General features: G+C 28.5%; 2 protein-coding genes across 2 annotated transcripts; both read left to right on the plus strand.

The window, feature by feature from the left end:
• Positions 1-803: 803 nt before the first annotated feature.
• On the plus strand, positions 804-5,556 carry LOC118070517 (uncharacterized). The gene is made up of 8 exons (XM_035089152.1): positions 804-819; positions 2,969-3,184; positions 3,431-4,082; positions 4,161-4,302; positions 4,373-4,574; positions 4,666-4,928; positions 5,067-5,220; positions 5,291-5,556. Exons 3-8 carry the CDS (start codon positions 3,435-3,437, stop codon positions 5,541-5,543), a joined length of 1,662 nt encoding a protein of 553 aa, XP_034945043.1. The 5' UTR covers positions 804-819; positions 2,969-3,184; positions 3,431-3,434; the 3' UTR covers positions 5,544-5,556.
• Positions 5,557-8,390: 2,834 nt separating this feature from the next.
• Positions 8,391-18,437, plus strand: LOC118070524 (synaptic vesicular amine transporter-like). Its single transcript, XM_035089188.1, is given in 14 exon segments — positions 8,391-8,413; positions 13,073-13,234; positions 15,409-15,636; positions 15,742-15,910; positions 16,048-16,190; positions 16,312-16,413; positions 16,416-16,493; positions 16,629-16,730; positions 16,807-16,844; positions 16,846-16,982; positions 17,058-17,109; positions 17,227-17,410; positions 17,562-17,695; positions 17,776-18,437. Coding segments are annotated over 13 exon segments (1,554 nt in total). The 5' UTR covers positions 8,391-8,413; positions 13,073-13,116; the 3' UTR covers positions 17,845-18,437.
• Positions 18,438-22,177: the final 3,740 nt, after the last annotated feature.

Raw genomic sequence — 22,177 nt, forward strand, 5'->3', positions numbered from 1 at the left:
GCTTCGGTTATCCCCTCTTCTGCATGCATTTCTCCCGCTCAATTCCTTGATGCTGCTTTGCCTGGTATTGGAGGGCTGAAACTCCAATCAAGGGCGTTAGTTCCCGTTGGTAAAATCATTTGGAAGCCTAAGACATATCTGAAACTGGTATATTGCCGTTGGTCGAGCCCAACACTTCACAGCAATCAGGATCAAAACAAGGACATAGTAAATGATGTTACAAAAAATAACTTAGAACTAATGGGAGTATTAAATAAATTACAAAACCAAATGAATGCGGCATTAAACAAAAAAAGTGCATTAGAAGAAAAATTCAATAAATAATAGCTATAGTGAAAATAATATAACAGAAATTATTATCTAATTATCTTCTTACATGATTTTTCCTTATATTATTATACATCTCTTTATATTTCTTTCAACCTCTCAAATGAATAAAAATTATTCATTCACAATTATTTTTCCTCAATTCGTCAAAGTGAATGTTTTTTTTTATTGAGAAAACCATTCTTGTGAGAGTCATATCATACATTTATATCAATTTTTGTATCTTTTGTTATTAAAAAAGAAAAAGTTAACTTTTATTCTTATTAAAAAAAGAATCTTTCTTATCTGAAAAAACTGCTTTTTAGTAGTTACCGATATTATAGCAATCTTTTATCATTTTACCATCAGAGATTTTAATAACCATACTTGTAATACCTACAGTCAATCAGAACATGCTCTTATTTTAGTCAAAGAATACTAAGGTACATACATACCTTAGTATTCTTTGAAAGTTGGGTAATACTTCTAGAATTAGAGTCTCTTGTCTCTGTGGTAAGCAATGAAGAATTCGCATTTATTTGTGTCAAAAATTTGTTGGTATCGTAGAAATAGACCTGTCAAATTTATTTATTTTTAGAATAATCGTAGATATGCTTAAAAGGAATATATTCAATAATAGTTATGGTATGAGCAATAGTGCTAGAATATTAATTATGAAAATATCAATAATCACTTTTCAGACAGTTATTTTCGTATTATCCAACTTGAAATGTAAGTAAACAATTGAACGACTAAAGAAATATGGAAAAATGTACTAAAAAATCATGTATTAAGAAATTTTTCTGTACAAAAAAATCGTTTTATTCAATTTATGTCAGACTTTTATCTCCAATAGTAGCTAAAATGTTAGAATTCACGTTTTCTGAACAACTTGCTTACTTTACTTGTTAAATCCACTAGGGGCCGATAGCCATCTGCTACTCATGATTTTTAATATTAGCGTAGCTATCGATGATCACGTCTTATACGTATACTTTATCGTCTTCAAGTCTTTTTGATATTGTTGAGATGAACTTGGAGAAATTGCATAGACTTCAGTGTAGTCCACAAAACTTAATGATGATTTTATCACGAGTAGGAAAAATAAAATATCACTAAAAATACATGTTTCAATATTATTTGAGCGTACAAGAGAATTAAAAGTCTTTATAGTAGTGGGTCCGATTTTGCGAATTCCAAATTTTGACATATCTCCACGTTTTGAGACCCCCAAAGTCGAATACAAGAGTTTTCTTGTGAACGTCTGTGTGTGCGTATGTTTAGAATGATTTTTCGTCTCAATGATCTCAAGAACAAACAATGATATCGACGTGGGACTAATTGTGTTCGATGCATAATTACGCAACTGAGAATTGATTAGGTTTTCAGCAAAATCGGTTTAGATATTCTTTATGCAGAATCAAAAAACTGGAAAAAATAGTAAACTGCAAAAATTTTTCGTGAAAAATGAACTATGTGTAGGTAAAATGTACCAAGCAGTTTGGTAAAGCTACTTTACTGTCGGCTTTTGAGTAAATTTTACCAAGCAATTCATGGTAAATTTTACCTCAACATTTCTGTTTGAATTTTACTGAACTTTTGGGATATTTTCTACCGTCATTGTCGGTGAAATTTTCTTCTATAAACTTTTTTTTACATATCTTATGTATGTAGCAAAATTATTTCAAACTCGAAAGTATCTAATAAAATAGGTGGGTATTATATTGATAAGATAAACATTTAAGTACATCATAATGACTTTATTATTTAAAGATTTACCTTCTAGATGTAATATAATAATAGTTATTATTATATATATTACTTTGATATTGTTACTTTTAAAATGTACTGTTTTTACTGTTAATCTATAATTTTTGTCATATTTTTTATTACTCAGTAAGGCTGAAGATTTTTTTTGTTGGGGAAATTTCACTCAACGTGCTTGGTAAAATTCACCTAGATGGTTTTGTAATAATTCATACGCGTAGTTTGTAAAATTTCTCAGATTTCGAAAATATCACGTGTTTAAGCCAGTGTTAAGGGTAATTTTTTACGAAAATTTTTTTCATTGTAGATAACTCTTTTTATTCTTTCCACTGGAGAGTTAGTCATGTGGACTTTTTGGGTCGCACTGGGACTACTTAAGACCACCGATATTTTATTTAGTAATTGAATAAAATTTTTTTACGATTTTCACAATTTCTTGTAGATGGTAAGGTATACTTTAGAAAATATGAATAAGATAAGCCTATGTTACCCGAGTAAAAATGATCAGTTTTTGGGCGCGCCTAAAGGAGACCCAATTCGAGCCCAAATGATTTTTCAGGCTCTCAACGCGCCCAAATCAGGCCTAAAAACTATTTGGCCCGAAAATATTTTTGAGGTCCATAATGCGCCCAATCCAAGCCCAAAAATATTTGAAACCTAGAAAAGAAAAAAAAATTGTCATAAAAACTTATCATCAAATTAACTTTGGTGCTACAAATTTACATTTGTAATAATTTATTGTCATCATTGTCGAATATGATCTTAGAAAATGGGCTTCAATTTACTCGGGTATTCAATAGAATTTTATTTTTAAAAAGACACTTATAATGCAGCAAGTACGATACATGTATTTATGGTATGACTAAAAATTGATAAAATATATATTTTTTTAAAGGAATTTCTTTTGTGAACCCCCGCAAGAGATTTTATAAAAGGAAATGATAAATAGTGAATTACTGATTTCTGGGTAACTATAAAAGTGACACATAGAAAGTTATCTGTGATAACTATATTGTAAATTTGTCAAATCAAGAACGAGGATAGTTCCGTTTGACGTTCGTTGCCAGTCAGATATATTTTCATTTTGTGGTAGCATTATTAACTGAGTAAGGTAAAAGAAAAAAAATTTTTTTTATAATATATAAGAACATACTTTCTTTATGAATACTTTTAAAAAATTTTGCATCAATTCAGAAGGGTTCCGAAAAACGTGTACATATATATCTAAATTTCGTTTTTCTTTATTGATGAAGATGATGTTAGTTTGATCACAATCGCTGTTGACATAATTTTGAATCTTGCTTTCAAGAAAATTGAATTATTACTTGATATAATAATATAACTTTTTCCATTACAGAAATATGGAAAAATCTAATTACATATATGTTTTTTTAATAATGGTAATGCCAATAGTATTGTCTACTCCATTATTAACCACAAGTGAGAGTATTCTCGAAAAAGCATCAATAGAATCAATCATAGCACCATACATAGAACCTAATAGACTGGACAAAATAGATATAAATGTTTTTTTAGAAACACCAAGCTCTTTTTTCCAGATGAAGAAAATCAAAAATATCTTTAAATCAATTCTCGATATTTTCAATAATGTTAAAGAGCCAACAATCTCTGAAACTTTCGAGGAAATTACTTCTCAGATACATTCTGTTATTAATAAACTCAATAAAACTGGAATAAATCTTTATGATGAATCAAACATTTATACTGTCAGTAAGATTATAAATTCTAGATTACAAGGAAGTTGTGAAAACTTGAAAATATTGTCGAATTTAATCGATAATATTAATTACTTATTCAAAAATCACTATCTCGAATACTTAGATAGACATACTTCAAATGCTTCATTAAACGTTTTTATCTCAAAAGCAATGAGCTTAGATGCTGATGGTCCAGGAAAAAGTGCATTCATGATTGAGAAAATTCTTTATTCTAATGTAGATGGTTCATTAGATAGTAAATTTTTGGAAATGATTATCACTGAGATAAATGTAAGTATTTCATGTATTTAGTAAATCATTTCATTTTATTGTTTCTTTTTGTAAAATTATAAAAATTTTTGGTTTTAGAATGAAAAAACAACATTATGTTCAATTCGTCAAACTCAGCAACAACTTATATACAACTTATATTATTTATTCGCAACAACCGAGTTGAAAGCATATATCATGGTTGTTTCAGCTTATAAATTATACGCTATAACATTAAATGGTAATTTATTTATTTATTTTTTATATAAAATGAGCATAAAATTGGTGATAACATGTGAACTTTTTTCAAGATAATTACATCAAAGATTTTGAACGGGTTCAAGCTGAACATTTAGAAAGGATAAAAAATTATCTAATAATATTCCGTGATGCTATTGATAAATCTTCGATTGAAATGATCGTTTGTTCGAAAAAGTTTGAGATGGAAAATATTGCAACCCAGGTCAAAGCTATTAACAAGTTACCTAAAGAAAGTGATTACTCCAATAACAAGTTCAGTATAAAGGCTATTATTATTATGTACGGAATAAATTTTAGTAAACGGAAAGAAAGATAAACTTTGAAAATATTATTAATTTTTCAGGGTAGTAACTGGTGTACGATTCGTAATTAAGAACGAAATACTCCATCTGCAGATAGAGGAAGGTAAATTAATTCCAAATGGGCAAATATTATCAGGTAGTGAAGAATGGATACCCATTGATGATATGAATTACGCTGATCGTACAATTTATCGGAATGGACATTTTGCAAGAATGCATCAATGTATCGAATATCATTCTGTTACTTCAACAGATTACTGGCATCTTAGTGACGTAATAGCTTCACCGAATTTCATTGTTATTGGTATTAATACGTCGTAATTTTTTTGCTCTTTCTGTTTCGTATGACTGAGGAATAATTTTGCCAATGAATTTTCTATTTATGAAATAACATATTTTATAATCATAAACATGAATTCATTTTCATAAATGATTATTGCAGGTGCCAATTTAGAAGTTTATACATCAGAATCAATCAACAGTAAAATCATTTATCTCAGACTAAAATTCGCAAAAGTTAATATCACAACAGCTCAATTAAATGTCAGCCAAGAACGATACAGCGATGATTTAGAAACTTTTCCTGCAGAATTCAAGTAAATTTTTAGAATTGAAGTCTAATATCCAAATTTTGAAAGAATTATTGATAATTATTTTATTTTTTAGTAATCAGGACTTAAACAACGATGCTAAATATGTTTATCTTAGAGAAGTAGATACAAACTCATATGACTATATAGATCCTTATCAACAAAGACGTACTAAAAAAGGTCCCTTTATTGATTTACAAGCAATTTATGGGAACCCGAGATATCCTCTTATGGGTATTGGCACTTTTAATGAAGAGTCTATGGAAAATAATATTATTTCATTGAAAGCTTTTGTTTTCAATTTTTCATCCCTTGTGGATATCAATTGATAATTATGACTCATGACAGAATATATATTTTTTTGTATGATGAACTAATAAATATTTTGGAAATTTAACAAAAAATTATTTAACTGTTAAAAGAGTTTTGACTTTTCAATTATATTTTTATGCTTTAATGTATAAGAATTTTTTAATTATATAATGTATTTTATACTTTTATATTATGTTATTAATTAATGAAAGACAATATTCTTATCATTGGTTAAATGCTTTATATAATATAATATAGAGTATCACTATAAATTGGCAATTCTGTTTTTATTCCCAAGAAAAATTTTCCTGGATGGAAAATTATGAATAAATTCTTTTTGGCATAATAACAATAATGAGCGAGTTATGTAAAAAAACATCACTTTACAATTTAATTATTAGTTTATGGAAAAGATCTATAATTAAATTGACATTTTTGCATGCATTTCAATTTATTTTTATAAATTTTCTATATAATTATATAAATCATCATTAGTACTGTTCCTTCTTTCTGGTTCTTTTATTTATATAAAAATATAAATAAACATTCAAAATGCGCATACTTATCTGGTACAGACAGCACCATTTTTACTTTTTTTTAGTGGCATCAGAGAGAAAGTATTGGAAATGGGCATAACCATACTCTATAATAAGCAAAGAGCACGGTAGACATAGCTCTTTACATCGGATCGAGTCAACAATTCTTTACCTAATGAAATTCGTTTTCTTATAATAAAGCATTGTGAGAAGATAGAAAATATAATTTTAATTGAAATATTCATATACAATTTAATTATATTAATTAATACATATCGTATAGTAGAATCTCTCAGAGGTCCGATTTCAACAAATTTTTTGCGGATTAACTCGTTTTAATTCTTACTTCAAAGTATTTGGATACATTGTTGGCTCAAGTTTGTACTACATTTATTATGCTCTCAAAGGTTCGAGAATTTCAAATTGTCGGACCTTCGAGGGAGTTTACTGTATTTATAATTTAAGAAATAAGTTATCGAAACTTGATAAATGAATTTACTGTAATCAATTGTCTCTCTTTATTATTAAGTCGACGTAAATATAAAATTGCATGTCACGTAAATTAAAAGTTCTTTTCGTTTTAATGAAAGCGAGCACTTAAAAATCAAATGTTTTTCTTTTATTTCTCGAATGAGAAACAGAATAATACTCAGAATGACTATTAAGTCTAGAGTTGATGATCCATTTTTGAAAGGGTTTCGGTCGATTAATTTTGACTAAAATTTGTTAATCATGTTGTATTTATATTTTTATATATTTTTTATTCAAAATGATATATAAAATAGATTTTTATCAAACTGATGAATTAAGTGAACTCATCGAATAAAATTTTAATATTTTTATAAAGTTTTATTCTTCAACTTGAATATAAAATTACAAAAATTACAAGGCAATTAATGTCTTATGTTGATTCATTAAATTATTTTTTATTTATTTACAATACAATTAATTGTGATTGGAAAACTAGCTAAAAACTATTGCATCCTTAGCAACAAGTTGTTACTGTCGTGTGCCTTGCCACGAGTACCCTGTAATCAACAAGTGACTCCCGTTTTCTTGCCACGGAATTTCTGTATGATTCCTACATAATTCTTTTAGATCTACAGGTGGTAAGAAATTTCAATTCCACAATTCTGATAAATTTAAGTACATAAAAAATGCATGCTTATTAATTTATTTAATTTTACTCCCATTTGGAACAATTTGAAACAAATTATAAGAAAATTTAAAAAAGACATTTAATTCTAGTCACGTTATAATTGCATTAGAGCTCTTGTTTTTTATCCTGGCAGTATAGTTGACGAATAGCTTAAAAAGATAAAAAAAGATAATTATTTTTTGACCTTACAGAAAAATCTGAAAAATTGGGATAAGCGTGACGATTGTCCTTCCTCAGCACTATGTAGTAAGAAAATGAAAAATGGTTCGGAAGCTGTGGGATTTGCGAGGGTGTCAATGGTGGTTTAATAAAGACTTCTGAGTGTAGTAGTCACGCTCATATCATGCATTCTTCAAAGTCCTGGAATTTTCTTGAAATAAAGAATAGAAGTATTAATACAATAATTTATTTATCATTTATAGAATAATAATCGACGAAAAAAACTAATATTTCAGATGAATTATCGTTTAAAATAAGATAGATATTCCAATTTGTAATCTAAAAAAATGTATCTGATATTTTTTGTTAAATTAATTCATCACATATTGATGAATACGACAATCATCTAGTAGGAAAGAGTATAGTTGAAGAAAATCCACTCGTACAGTAAATAATGAAGATAAAAAAATGAAGAGGGTTGACAAAAAAAATATTGAATGTTCATGTATGTTTTAGTACACACATATAAATCATAAGTCTATGAAAAATTTAGCTTGATTCCTTCAGAAATAATGAAAGTTCGAATCTATTGGAGCTAAAGAATTTCATTATGATACGGGTGGTAGTGGAAGACGTGCGAAAGACAGAAGGGAAGAGAAATCGAAAAAGGGTGTGGGTGATAATGGCGATACGAGGAAATAGATGTGGGCGTGGGTACAATAAAGGGGATAGGTTGTGGAAGTAAGGCTCGTACGACTTTATGAAAGTGGTGGGAAGTTGTGGACCATGCGCTTTAGCCCTGGAAGCATATCGTGGTCATGAATTGAAAGAGGAAGTTAAGAAGCTATTCGAGAGACGTAGCTGACGTTACTAGAGATTGGGCCGGTGTGCCGGCAACAACATCAGGAATGCCACGTCAGTGGTTCAAGTTTCAATTAACATCGGGAATCCTGAGGGCTAGTAGCCACAAGTTTGGTATCTGAAGACAGAAAAGATTAGCAGAAACGTGAGTCCACTGTTGGAAATTTTTTCGGTGAGTATCAATTTTTAAAAATGATCTACAATGCATGACTTTAAAATTAAAATCAAATTTCCTTTTATTTTACGAATATCTTGGTTTTTCTTTTATAATCAGTAATCATCATGATTTAATCTGTCAGAAATAAACGCATGTTCGTGACATTCTTTTGTATTTGGACATTCATACTGCGCTCTCTTTAGTTCTCATTTCCACTTGTCACCACCAGAGAGCTTTCGATGTGGACAAAGAGCGACATATAGAGGTCAAAGTGACTTTAAACAAGTTTCCCAGACAGTCGGAGGTATGAACATAAAGTTGGAAATGTTCACTGAGGTTAATACTTAATAGAGTGATGCTAATAATATTATAAAGCAATCTGTATAACTTGGTACTTTGTTACTGGATCTAGGCATCTTGTAATTGCTAGTGATAACATTATTACTAGTAAGTCAGGGTAGCACTTGAGATGGCTATCTCTCTAGGTACCTTTATTCAATTAAATTATTATTCGTTATCAGTCTTATTATTACTGTCTTTCATTTAACTTTTTGTCTTCTCAGGAGATGAGTTTTCTTTTTTTGTTTAATAGCACAGTTGCCAATGAGCATATCAATTAGGAAGCTAGTTTATGGTCCTCGAATAAAAAAAAAAACATATTCTCTTTATAAAACTTGAATGAGATTAGATTTCTACTTATACTGACACGTAGAAAATTTGTGAGTACATCAGAGAGTGAGGAAGTAGGTAAAGCAAAAGCGTTTTCCACAGTGGATAATGTAATTGACAAAGTAACTCGTTTAGAGTGCAATATCGCGCGACAAAGTGGCGAGACGGGCAGCCAAATGGATGGGTGAGAAAGAACGCAGGGAGAAAATAACCCCAACCACGGGCTAGCATATTATAGAGCTAATAACCCTATATATATAGATATATATATATATATATATATATACATGAGATACACATGGCTATTTATATATATTTATTTTTTCATATTTTTAAACTCTATTCCTATGGTAATCGTATTGTTATTTATTATCCCACTATTTGCAAATAATAATTATAGTTATGAATTTATATAAAGCACGTTGCACTTGCATAATTATTTTATTTATTCTAATTACTATTAGTCTAGAAAATTCTAATGCAAAAAAATTTTCAATTTGGATGGAATTAATTGAAAATTGTAAAGCAGTTTTACCAATTAATGATCGATAGAAAAAATAAGATATAAAGTTGTGAAAAAAAATCTTATTCATGAAATTGATTTTCTTTAAAATAAGATTAAATTTTTTGCAACACATATTTTTACTTTTAAATGAAAAAATTTTTACTATCAATGATAAGCTTCTCGAAATCATTCAAACTATATTCAACATAATCTCATATAACTGAACTAAGTTTCAATCACATTAATATAGTGATAACAGCTTTCCTTCCTTCTTCTCTTCCTATTACGACAAGAGTCTCTTAATTGACGATCTTCTTAGTTTGATCACCGGATGCAAGTTCTAGCTAAAAGATCCAGCGATCTATTCAATGAGAACGTAACTTTAAATTTGAAGATACTAATTGGACCTCTTCACTCGAAAATTAACTTCTTATTGAGTTTTGATTCACTTAGATTTCACTTAGTGTTGCAACCTCTCTAAGTTGTTTATTTTATTTACATTGTATTTTAAAATCCTCTAAAAATAATTTTTGTTTTTTATTTGAAAAACACGACAAATTTATCATATTCCTTTACTTCTACATATATTTATTCGTTTTCCTCAATCTTTAATAAAATTTATTACACATAAAAATATACATTGTGCATGGTCACGTTTGATAATAATTTTTTTTAGATGTGACGTTTGACACGATTTTTCTATTAGCTACAGTCAGCTTTTTTCTTTTCATCGTGCATTTCAGGTGTGCAAACGTTTGTACGTGATAAATTTCCTCCCTTGTTATAAAGGATCAGGATTTTAATTGTCTTATACAAAAAGTGATTCTGGCAATTACATTTATGATGCTCAACAATGAAAAATGATTAATAGTAAATCATATAAACTTGTAAAAAATTAAATCTTTAAACTTTTTTGCATTTTAAGAGTCATAATAATGGTGTTAGATATTAACATATTTTAGTTTTTAATGTTTATTCACTATTTTTAAATATACATTTCAGATACATTCCTTATTTCTAATTAAAGTTTTTTTCCAATTTGAATATTTCTGCAACTTCTAATGAGTGCTAAATTGTTATTCTATTATTTATATTTTTAAAAAGATTCGTTGATAATTAACAAACTTTTTCGCGCTTATAAAACTTTTTAAAATGAAGAGATCTCACAATCAGTATTGAGGAGGTTTAACTCCATGAGGTTTACATTAAGGATAAGGAACATCACTATAGACTTAATAGCTAACTTGAAAGCTCAAAACGAAATTCCTCGTTCGAATGAATTCTTTTTATTGATTATTTAATTGTTAAGTACAATCTTCCAGTCATTTATATTATTCTATAGAAAATAAATGGAATTCACAGTAATTTTGAACTTACTGTTGTATTTTAGGAAATTAAAAAAAATATTTATGAAAAAATAGATTCAGATACTGACAATCAATAGCTAGAAGAGTTTTATATGGTACTGAAGATTGTTCAACTATTTTGTCAATATCGGACATAACTCTACATTGTAAATCCTGCAAATCTTAGAGTTCTTTTTTTTTAATTTTTACTCAAATGTTCGCAATTACCCTATTTTCGCAATATATTGATACCTTTGCGACAATAGTCGTAACTATGACAAGAACAATAATATTTGTATAAACAATATATATTTATAGGACAAAATGTATTTATGCTCTACAAAAATCAGATGCATTAATCTTTAATAAACTTTTTTGAAAACTACAATCTGATGTAAGAATTTTGAATAGGGCTTATGTACTTTTTGATAAAATTATAAGTAACCAACGATTGAAATATAATAAAATATTTTTATTTCTTAAAATATGATTTGATCCATTAAACTAATATAAAACTCCTCCAATAAAAATTGATTTTGTATTTATAAGGAGTTTTTATTTTTTATACATTTTTTATATTTAATTATCAATTTAGTGTGTATTTATTTAGTGTATAATTTTTTCTATGGGATTTTTTGAAATTTATGTGTCTAAAGTTATGGTTTTAATAAAATTGATTAATTTCACGATTCAATGGAGGCTAAAATAAACCGGAATTCGTGTGGAATATTTTATTAAGATAGAGGATTACTTTTTTTCTTGTCTGTATTGATAATTTTTATATTAATTGAATAAAAAATAAGTGAAAGCACTTACATCTACTTGAAACCTGTCGATTGCAAGCTACAAATGTCAATCGACCGTAGCTACTTGAATTCGACGGCCCTCAACAACCTGTTGTCATTCTGATTGTGTTGGTGTTGATTTCACGCAAAATTATATATTTATTAAATAATGGAAAAAGTTATCACAATTGTTATTTAAAATATGTTGAATAAATAGTTTAATCAATAATCGGTCCTTAGAAAAAAATTAAATGATAAAAATGAGAGAAAACAAGAATGAAATCATCAAAATGTTAATCTTTTGAATCAGTACTCGAGAAGTAAGTTCTCAATAAATAAAGTCAGTCATTCTTCTTATAATTACTAAGTAGAGACGTGGAATTGAAGAGTTTTCTCGTGAACGTAAGAGAAATTACAAGAGAAAGGAATAGTGAAGGTATTTTTCTTCGTCTCTATACATAGATACTTTTTTCTCTTTCTCACTTTCGATTCTCTTTTCGAGAAAATAATGCTTCCACCCCAGGGATTGTGTTCTCAAGAAAATGCTGATTGACTTCCTTTACTATTAATCCTCTTCTTTTACTGCCTCTTGTTAATATCAATAATTCATAATTATTAAAAAGAGTTGATGTAAAGTATTCATTTTCTAAATGAACTATAACGTGAAAAAATATGTTACTTTTTTGTGTGCACTTATCTGAGAAGAAATATTACACTTTGTACCAATCAATTATTCTAAACGGCGATGAAAAGTATTTTAGAAAAATGCACCTTAATAATGTGAGATAAAAATATAGATTGTCATAAAAGAATATATTCTACCAAATGAGAATAAAATATGGAAAAATACAGTTACAAAGACCAAATTTTTTTTAGTTATGGGGTACATTAAAGATGATTAATAATTCATTTTAATTTATAGAAGAAAAGCTCCACGTGTCAGCCATATATTGAATTTTTTCAACGACGAACAGGCGTGAGTCCGCGAAAAGTGCAGGAAATTGTGGTGAAAAGTAAAAGGCAATTTTCAGCCTTTAAGAAAAATGTAAAAACCCGAGATTACTTGAAAACTCGGAAAATGATTTCCGCAAATTTTATCTTTTTTTTTACACATTGACCAAGAAAAATGCGTCACAATGTCGTTAAGATTCTACGTAAAATCTCTTTCTTTTTAATGCTACCATAGAAGGTAATTAAATTGACTTTTGAATTACAAGGGGATAGGCAGTAAATGAAATATTCTGTATTGAGAAAGAAAATTTTAGTTGATCAAATTTTATTATTTTTTGTGATTTATTAAAAAATTTTTATTATTAAATTAATAATCATATTCTAAATAATTCAATTGATTTAAACCATTTGATAATAGTTTCTTTCAGTAGTTAGAGTAGCGATCCCAACAATAAAAGTAGAATGATGGCCGAGGGAACATGGAGCAACTGGCTTCAACGTTGCCGAGAATCTCGGAAGCTCGTTTTAGTGATAGTAGCAATTGCACTCCTTCTAGACAATATGTTACTCACTACTGTTGGTAAGTAATATTAACTTTTTTTTGTTATGTATCATTCATTATTGTCATAACACATTTTTAGTGAAAGTTTAAGAAAGGCATTTTTCCAGAGTTTCTTACATACATTAGCTTCAGTTTCTGTTAGTAGGTCAAGAGTACTTAGTTTTTTTAGATCTTTCCAACTGCCTTTTGAAATAAAGAAATAATTATTTAAAATCATTGACATCTAAAAAATGAAAAGTTTATATGTTCTAATTTATTTACATACACAGCACCCAGTGTAAATTTAATAATCAAATAAATTTGTACCGTCACTATATTGAAGACTACATTTTTATTTTTGTTGAAATCTTGAGAAATTGCCAATCGTATTAGGAACTGTAAAGGCATGTACAACGTCTATGTATTATAAATCGATGTCTTTCTCTCCTGAGGAAAGAACGGAGATTTGCTTGGATTAGATGAGATCCTTCTTTGAGTCATGATCAATTGAATGTCGAAGACCCCGTCAATTTATTGATCATAAAGAAAACGGGAGTCAACAAATTGGATAGATATATTCTTTATAAATTGACTTATTTTATTTTAAATTTTTAGATTAACTTCTAGCTAAAATGATCATACATTCAGCATATATTTATGATTGATGTCAATAAGTATGCATTATATTTTAAACAAATTGTTTGATTTTAGTTACTCGGGAAATTGAAAAAAAAAATTTATCCTATACGTATTATATATTTATATTGAATAGCCAGAAAGCAGTTTACAAATAGAGTGATTCATTTTTTCTCTTATGTATATTTTATTTTACATTTATTCAATACATCTATCAAAACAATTAAATTTGTTTAAAAAGATGAATAATAATAGAACTTTAAATAAACTCATCATATATATAAACTCTTTATTAAACTTCCAAGTCACACTTATTTTTGTTAAATTCATTTAAATTGTTTGGATCATTAACAGTTCAACAAATACGATTTAAATTAAATTTACTTGAGAAAGCTTCTTCTATCATAAGCTTATTGTTGGAATGTTTTTTCATGTGTGTATTCGATGATATCACTATTAATATTGTTCACTTTCATTTATCACATCAACAATCGATATTTTTAGCAATAATCTTTTTCAATTAGGACAATCTACGTCATAAGAAATTTTTTCATGCGTCCCAATTTTTGTATTGTTACATTTATATTTCCTTCATAATTTCGATTTTTATTGTATCACTTATACATCTATGTTTGTAAGTAGAATATTTATTGTAGTTTAAAGATAGAAATAAAAACCATTTGATTAATTCTAAAAGAAAATTTTATTACATAAAAAGGCTTTTGTACTTACTGTACAAAGTTATTTAGTCAATAGTAGAAATAGCAGCTTCAGATAAGCTCTCCAGCTATGAAGGAATTGATGGAAGTATTGTGAAGTGTAACACACGTGTGGTCAATCATTTAGTTCCAGCTTTTAACTCTCCACATCGTTGCTCCCTACTACCATTTTTCTCCCTCGTATAATCTTTAATTCAATACCTACTCATTCATGGTGTATGAGATTCACCCCCAAGTGCTATAAGAGAAGAATAGTAATCATGTGTCAAGAATATACCAATCCTGATAAGTGGTCATGCATTTATGGAAAATGTAATGTAGTATTTTTCTTTATTCACTGTCAATTTAGAATTATCCAAAATAAAATATACGAACTATCAATGGAGAGGATAATAACATAGTTAAGTTAATTGAATCGGATGATTATTTAGTTTATTCTTCATCTAAAAAATTTTTAATCTTAATCTTCTTAATGTGAAAAAAATGCACAAAACTTCCATTTGATTTATAAATACTGTCAACATACGATAAATCTTTGAAGAAGTGATTAAGTATTGGTTTTTTTGTTTACTTTTCTCGAATTTTATTACATCAAAAAACTTAGATATTTAATATGTTCTTGAAATATGTACTATATTATAGATATAAATAAAAATTAAATCCCTTGAAATATGCAGGACAATCAATTCTAGATTTTTTCTTTCAATTCGATTTACTTCGAGGAGGATTTACTATAGCTTTATGTTCGAATAAAAAAAATGTTAAAAAGATTTATTCGAGATTAATCAGAAAAGTTAATTAGAAACTACTTACAGGCCTTAGCTATTATTTATTATTTAATTTTTTTCCCAATTGTAGTTCCGATAATTCCGGAATTTCTCTACGACATCAAACATCCAAATGCAACGTTAAGTGAACATCTTGAAGGAGGACATCATGTAACTAATCCAACAACGATGATTCCTATTATTAAAACGACTCCATTTACTCCAGCTAAATGCACATGTCCTTCATCTAATGTTTCTGATAACAGTCCACTAGAATTTCTTCAAGCGACAAAAAATCCTACATCTGTCAGTGCACTTGGTAGGCATAATTGAAAGAATTTTAAACTATAGTTATTTGTTTTCATAAATTTTTATTGATATTACAACAAAAATAATGATATTATCATGGTAAAATGTTATCAAGGTCTAACGGTGAATACATCAAGTGTTAATATTACAACCAAAGAAGAGCTTGAAAGACTCCAGAGACATCATGAACTATTGGAAGAGACTACAGCAGTAGGCATCATGTTTGCTTCGAAAGCATTTGTTCAATTACTGGCAAATCCTATTGTAGGACCTCTGACACATAAGTAAGTGTTAACGTAATTTTATGTACTACTAAAATTTTCTTTATAATTTGATAAATTTCCTAAAACAAACAATTTGTATCACTAATAAAAATTTTATAATTAAATTTAGCTATAAAATTTTATTATAAACATTTCAGAATTGGTTATAGTGTTCCTATGTTTGCTGGTTTCATTATTATGTTTATATCAACTCTCATCTTCGCATTTGGTCGAAGCTATAGTATTTTATTTTTGGCCCGGGCTCTACAAGGTGTTGGTTCATCGTGTTCTACAGTTTCTGGTATTAATTAAATACTCAATAAGCTTCATAATAATAAATAACTTACATCATAATCAATAATTCAACTTATTTACTAGTATAAGTGAATAAAAAAAAAATTGATGAACAAATTTTATTTAAGGCATGGGAATGTTAGCTGATCGATATCAAGATGATAAAGAAAGTGGTAATGCAATGGGTATTGCATTGGGAGGACTGGCTTTAGGGGTTTTAATAGGGCCACCTTTGGAGGGTTGATGTATGAATTTGTTGGCAAATCAGCTCCATTCCTGGTTTTATCAGTATTAGCTCTTGGCGATGGATGTACGTAACATGATTAATAATTTATTCAATTTCATTATTTAATAAGAAAATTAATATTTAATTTAAAAAATCTCCCCCTCCCCCCTTCCCACACAAAACTACAGCTTATAAATAATAACATGACTTCACTTTCAGTATTACAATTGTTAATGTTACAACCATCCGTTGTTTACACTGAAACAACATCACCATCGCTAAAAGCTTTGATTTCGGATCCTTACATCATTATAGCTGCAGGTATAATATAAAAAATCATTGTAAATGCACGATTTTTCCTTTCCTTTATTTTGTTGGGATGTTCAATTTTTTTTAGGTGCTATCACATTTGCTAATATGGGGATCGCTATGTTGGGAACCAAGTCTACCCATTTGGATGATGGATACTATGGGAGCTAGTCGATGGAAACAAGGTGCTACTTTTTTGCCTGCCAGTATTAGTTATCTGATCGGAACAAATCTCTTCGGTCCACTTGGACATCGAATGGGAAGGTGAAATTTATATTTTCAATTTTCTACAGTAAACGCATGATCGATCATCTAACATTACATGAATTATTATTTTAGATGGTTAGCATCATTAATTGGGTTACTCGTGATTGGAGTATGTTTAATGAGTGTAAGTACTTACTTGTGAAATTACTTGGATCGATGACACATAAAATTTATTTATCTCCATTATTTTGTAAATTTTAATGAGTTTTATTCAATAAAAAATTAATTTTATTTTTTTTAGATACCGTTAGCCACAAGTATTAATCATCTTATCATTCCAAACGCCGGATTAGGTTTTGCGATTGGTATGGTTGACAGTTCAATGATGCCCGAGTTAGGCTATTTAGTTGATATAAGGCATACAGCGGTTTATGGAAGTGTATATGCCATTGGAGATGTTGCGTTTTGTTTGGGTTTTGTTATTGGTAAGCATCGATTATAGACTTTTGTTTTAGATAACATTCCTATGATTATATGTTTCAAAAAAATGTTTAATTTGTAAGGCAAATGGTGTATTATTATAGTAAATGATCAAATGTTACATGCAGAAGTTTATGATTGAGAAATCCATTTTAGGTCCTGCATTAAGCGGAACGTTAGTCAACAGTATTGGATTTGCATGGATGTTATTTGGAACTGCAATTTTGTGCTTCATTTACGCTCCTCTCATGTATCTACTCAAATCACCTCCTACAAAAGAAGAAAAAAAGGTAACAAATTATATCGTGAGTCATTTTATCTTAAAAATGATTCAAATAAATATACTTTTCGTTTAATTTTATATTTTCAGTCCCTTATTATTGGGGAGAAGTCATCAGTTCGGTACGTTACTTATGAAAATGAGGAAGATGAACCGTAGGAATCATTTTTTGTTTCCAATATATTCGATCACCACTAGATGAAAAATTAAGTAGATGTATTTAGAACCTTTAGTATATATATTCAAAATTCTTTAAATTCAAAGAAACTTTTAATAAGTTTCTATGTTGAATAATGTTTATTCATTTATATAAATGAATGGATATTTGAGATTAATCATCAAAAATATTAGATATATTGTTTAATAAATTAATGTCCGGAATTCCATCTCTTGAGGCTTAAAAAAAATTACCAATGACAATTGTTCTGTTTTGTAGATAGAAATATTGTATGGTCATATTAATTAATTTTATTCATAGGAATATTCTGAAAGTATTTTTGTTGAAAAATATGCATGATGCATGTTACAAGCTACGTGTACCACTTGTAATATAATTGATTGAAAGAAAATGAACTTAATAGTTACATTAAAATATCTATACTAGATCGACAACAACGACCAAAGTGGAGATAGACGTGAGGATAACTTTTGTTACACAACAAGTGAATTATTTATCATTGGAAATATTTAAACTATTTCTGTTATGCTTTATTAAAAAAAAAATAATGTTGTACATTAAAACTATGGATTTAATATTGAAACTACTTATGTTTTTAGACATCATTTTACTAAAATTAATTTACTTCAATATTTATAATATTGGAATAGTATAAATATTTATTAAAAATCGAAAGAAGAAAAGATAATGGACAATAGCGTTATTTAAATGATTATATAAAGTTACAAAAAGTGTATAATTAAATAATGATGAATTTCGGATGCAGAAAAGTATTTAAATTGTTTGATATTAGGTATAATAGTCATGATGATGTGTGGATATAATTAATAGTGAATGTTAATTTTATTGAAAGTAGTAGAATTTTTTCCTCAAAATTTTATGAACAAAATTTTCAATTCGGAGAGCCCCCTAGAAAGAATTTTCTGAATGGCTGCAGAGAATTCGTAATGTAAAGAAAAGCTAGGGATGATGAAGAGCTTTCCAAACTTTTGGCATTTAAAGTCTTAAAATTTCGAAGATTCGAATTATATAATGAAGGAACAGAATGTTCATAAAAATTGTACTACTTTCAATAATATATTTGAATGTGATAATGGAATAATTATTTTTCCAAGAGATGGTAAAAAATGTTGAAAGAATATCACACAGTGTAGTCAGAATGAGATGTTTATCAATGTTTCGCGATTAAAGTGAAATAATAAAACGGTTAAACATAATGAATTCGCGGTTGAAATCTACTACATGAGTGTTTAGTAGTTTATTGTTAAGAAAAAAAATGATCAAAAATGGAACCGTAAATAGAAAATTCGTAGAAGCAATACAAAGTTCATTATTCATATATAATTAATCTTCAGATGCTTCGACCAACTATATTAAGAAAATTTGAAATTTTATTCTGGATGTTTATGAATCTTAAATGTCTATTTCAAAGATACTTATATCATAGAGTAAACGATTCACAAATCAACAAAAAATATTTATAAAATACTGTCGTTGTTACTGTCATGTATTTATTGAATAGGAAAAATATAGTAAAAATCTCAAGATATCGCGTTCAGATCCTAAATTATACGAATTAAAAACTTTGAAGAATGTTGATGCGCAAAACGAGGTCTGGCTTTTACCCTTTACATATTAAAGCGGGTTGATTATAGGCATGAGTAAAATTTTGATGGTTAAACTATTTATTCGTAGGTTTAATCTAAGTGTTTGATGGAAAAAATCATATATTAAATATCGCCGTATTAGGTGTTATTTAAAATATTAATAGAAATTAATGGTGTTTACTGTTTCAATGTTTTAGGATAGAATATAGTAGGTTCCATTAAAAATATTTAGGAAGAAACTATATAATCTTTACATAGTTTAATATCAGATTTTTATCGCGAATTTAGGCTTCCAGAGGCCTACTCCTTATGAATAAGACGAGTCAATTTGAAAAAAATTATCGAATTACTAATTATTCGATATTAATGGATTTAATGAGATTTTGATAAACATCTACGGTACATTGTGTGATATAAGTTGAAGGGTTGAAATGATTAATCAGAACAGACTTTGAAATAGTATAAGAAATTTCCTTAAAAGGACTCTTAGATGATAGATTATACATAATTGTCATAGCAAACCTATATTTATATCAATGTTCGCAGTTGTATTTGATAAGTACAAGTGTTTGTTTCAATCAGTAAATATTGTAATCAGTAATCAGTTTTTAATTTCTTTATTTCATATTCTATCATATTTTCTATTCATGTATATGTGATGATTTGAATTTTATTTACACTTGTATATCGATACAAAGAGCGAGCAAATACTGGAAAACTGTTGTTTTACCTCAATCAGCATCGCCATATGCCGATGTATGTTTGAATTGCCAATGCAATCACAGAATGTAAAAACATAAAGAAGTATATTTATAAATTATATTATGAATTACGTATTGATGATAAATGCGAATAACAACGAAAACTATTATTATGTTTACAATAATTATCTTATGATATGAAAAAAACTTCTGATAAAAAACAAATAAAAAATATTAGGTTTAATTAAGAACATCAAATCATTGATGCAATACAAAGAAAAATTTGTTTTTTAAACGCATGTATTAATTCTCGAGCTGCTATTGTGAACAGACAATAAGCAATGACAAAGAGCTCAACTCCCGGAATCTAATGGATTGGAGTCTAGAGTTTTATTTCTTTTTTAATATTGAATATATATTAATTGAAAATACTTCACCTCATAAGAATTTTTTCCTCTCGTCATTCGTCCACATTGGCGTTAATATTTTTAGTGAAATTATTCATAATTTCATTAGATAACATAATATCACAATAGGTGATAATTTTCTTAAATAGATTATAAATCTGTCACTTCAAGTACTGTTTTAAATTTTTATCAACAGGTTTTTGCTATACATTATTAAGTATTGATAACAAAAAAAATTTATGTATTACGTTCTTACATACAAAAAAGAATTAAAAAGTTAAGAATAAGAATTTCAAAAATACATATGTATTGTATTTAAATCAATGAGCTGGTGTATGGGTCCGACATTTATCTGTTTTAAAGGAGAACAGCGAGAGAAAGATGCAATAAAAATCTTTCCGCAAATTTCTATATCTCACAATGAGTATTAAGTTTCATTGAACAGTAAAATATTATTTCTATAAATATTATTGTATTAATAAAATTTTCACGTATATCAAGAAATCGTATCTGTATTTACAATAAGCGTTCAACACACAGTAAAAATTGTGAATGTTAATTAGTATAGTATGAATAAATAAATTCAATGATATTCAGTGATCTATACATATATATATATATATGACAGGTTTAGGTTTTTAATGTCTTAAAATGTTAATTGCAAAAAGTTATTTAATAATAAAAATCATTTCGTTTGTCATTGACATTTTGAATAAGTACTACAATAATATTTCTTTTTTAAATACCTGATACATTTTATATTTTTAGTTTTTGATTATTTAAAAAATAATAAATAGAGTGCAATATTAATTAATATTGCACTCTATTTACTTTCTACAGTGTTTGGCACATTTTTAAAATAAAGAATTGAATCGGTTTTCATGAAACTTTTCTCTACTGCGAGAGACTGGAGGCACTACCTGAGGTAGCCAGGATCTGCAAACTGCTTACTTCAGGCAGGAATGTGGCGCTCCGGGGCCTTGAATCCCTCGAAAGGAGGATGATCGATTATCATCAGGGCATACTAGAGCTCCATGTCAAAACGCACTTTCCGGGATCAACTCCATTGCAAGAAACCACAAGTGAGACTGGGAAACCGCCAGGCGAGTGGTGACTTACGATCGGGTCAAATGGGCGGTCGGTACTTTTGGTCGCTACAGAAGCACGGGCACAGACGGACTATATTCGGTTCCGCTGCTAATGGGCGGCAAGCGACTATGGCTAAGGGTTAATTTTAGCAAAAGTGAACTGGTTCTATTGACAAGAGGAAGGAGGACGGATTTCCGGCCTGCATCCATCTTTGGTATACAGCTGAGCTGTTCGGAAACGATGTGCTACCTTGGAGGGACCCTAGATAGGAAGCACGAGGACAACCAGGTAAAGAAGGCCACGGTTACCTTTTGAACCTGCAGAAGAATGTTCAGCAATACATGAGGGTTGAATCCGAAAACAATTAAATGGCTGTACACAGCCATTATTATTCCCCAACTAACCTATGCTTCCATAGTATGATGGACCTCTGCTCGAAGGGCCGTTTGCAGGAGGCAGTTGAATGAGGTCTATAGAGCGGCGTTGTTAGTTATAACGGGGGCGTTGAGG

This window comes from Chelonus insularis, unplaced genomic scaffold (genome assembly GCF_013357705.1).
Source record: "Chelonus insularis isolate UGA/USDA-ARS -01 unplaced genomic scaffold, ASM1335770v1 contig_63_pilon, whole genome shotgun sequence".
Classification (NCBI taxonomy): domain Eukaryota; kingdom Metazoa; phylum Arthropoda; class Insecta; order Hymenoptera; family Braconidae; genus Chelonus; species Chelonus insularis.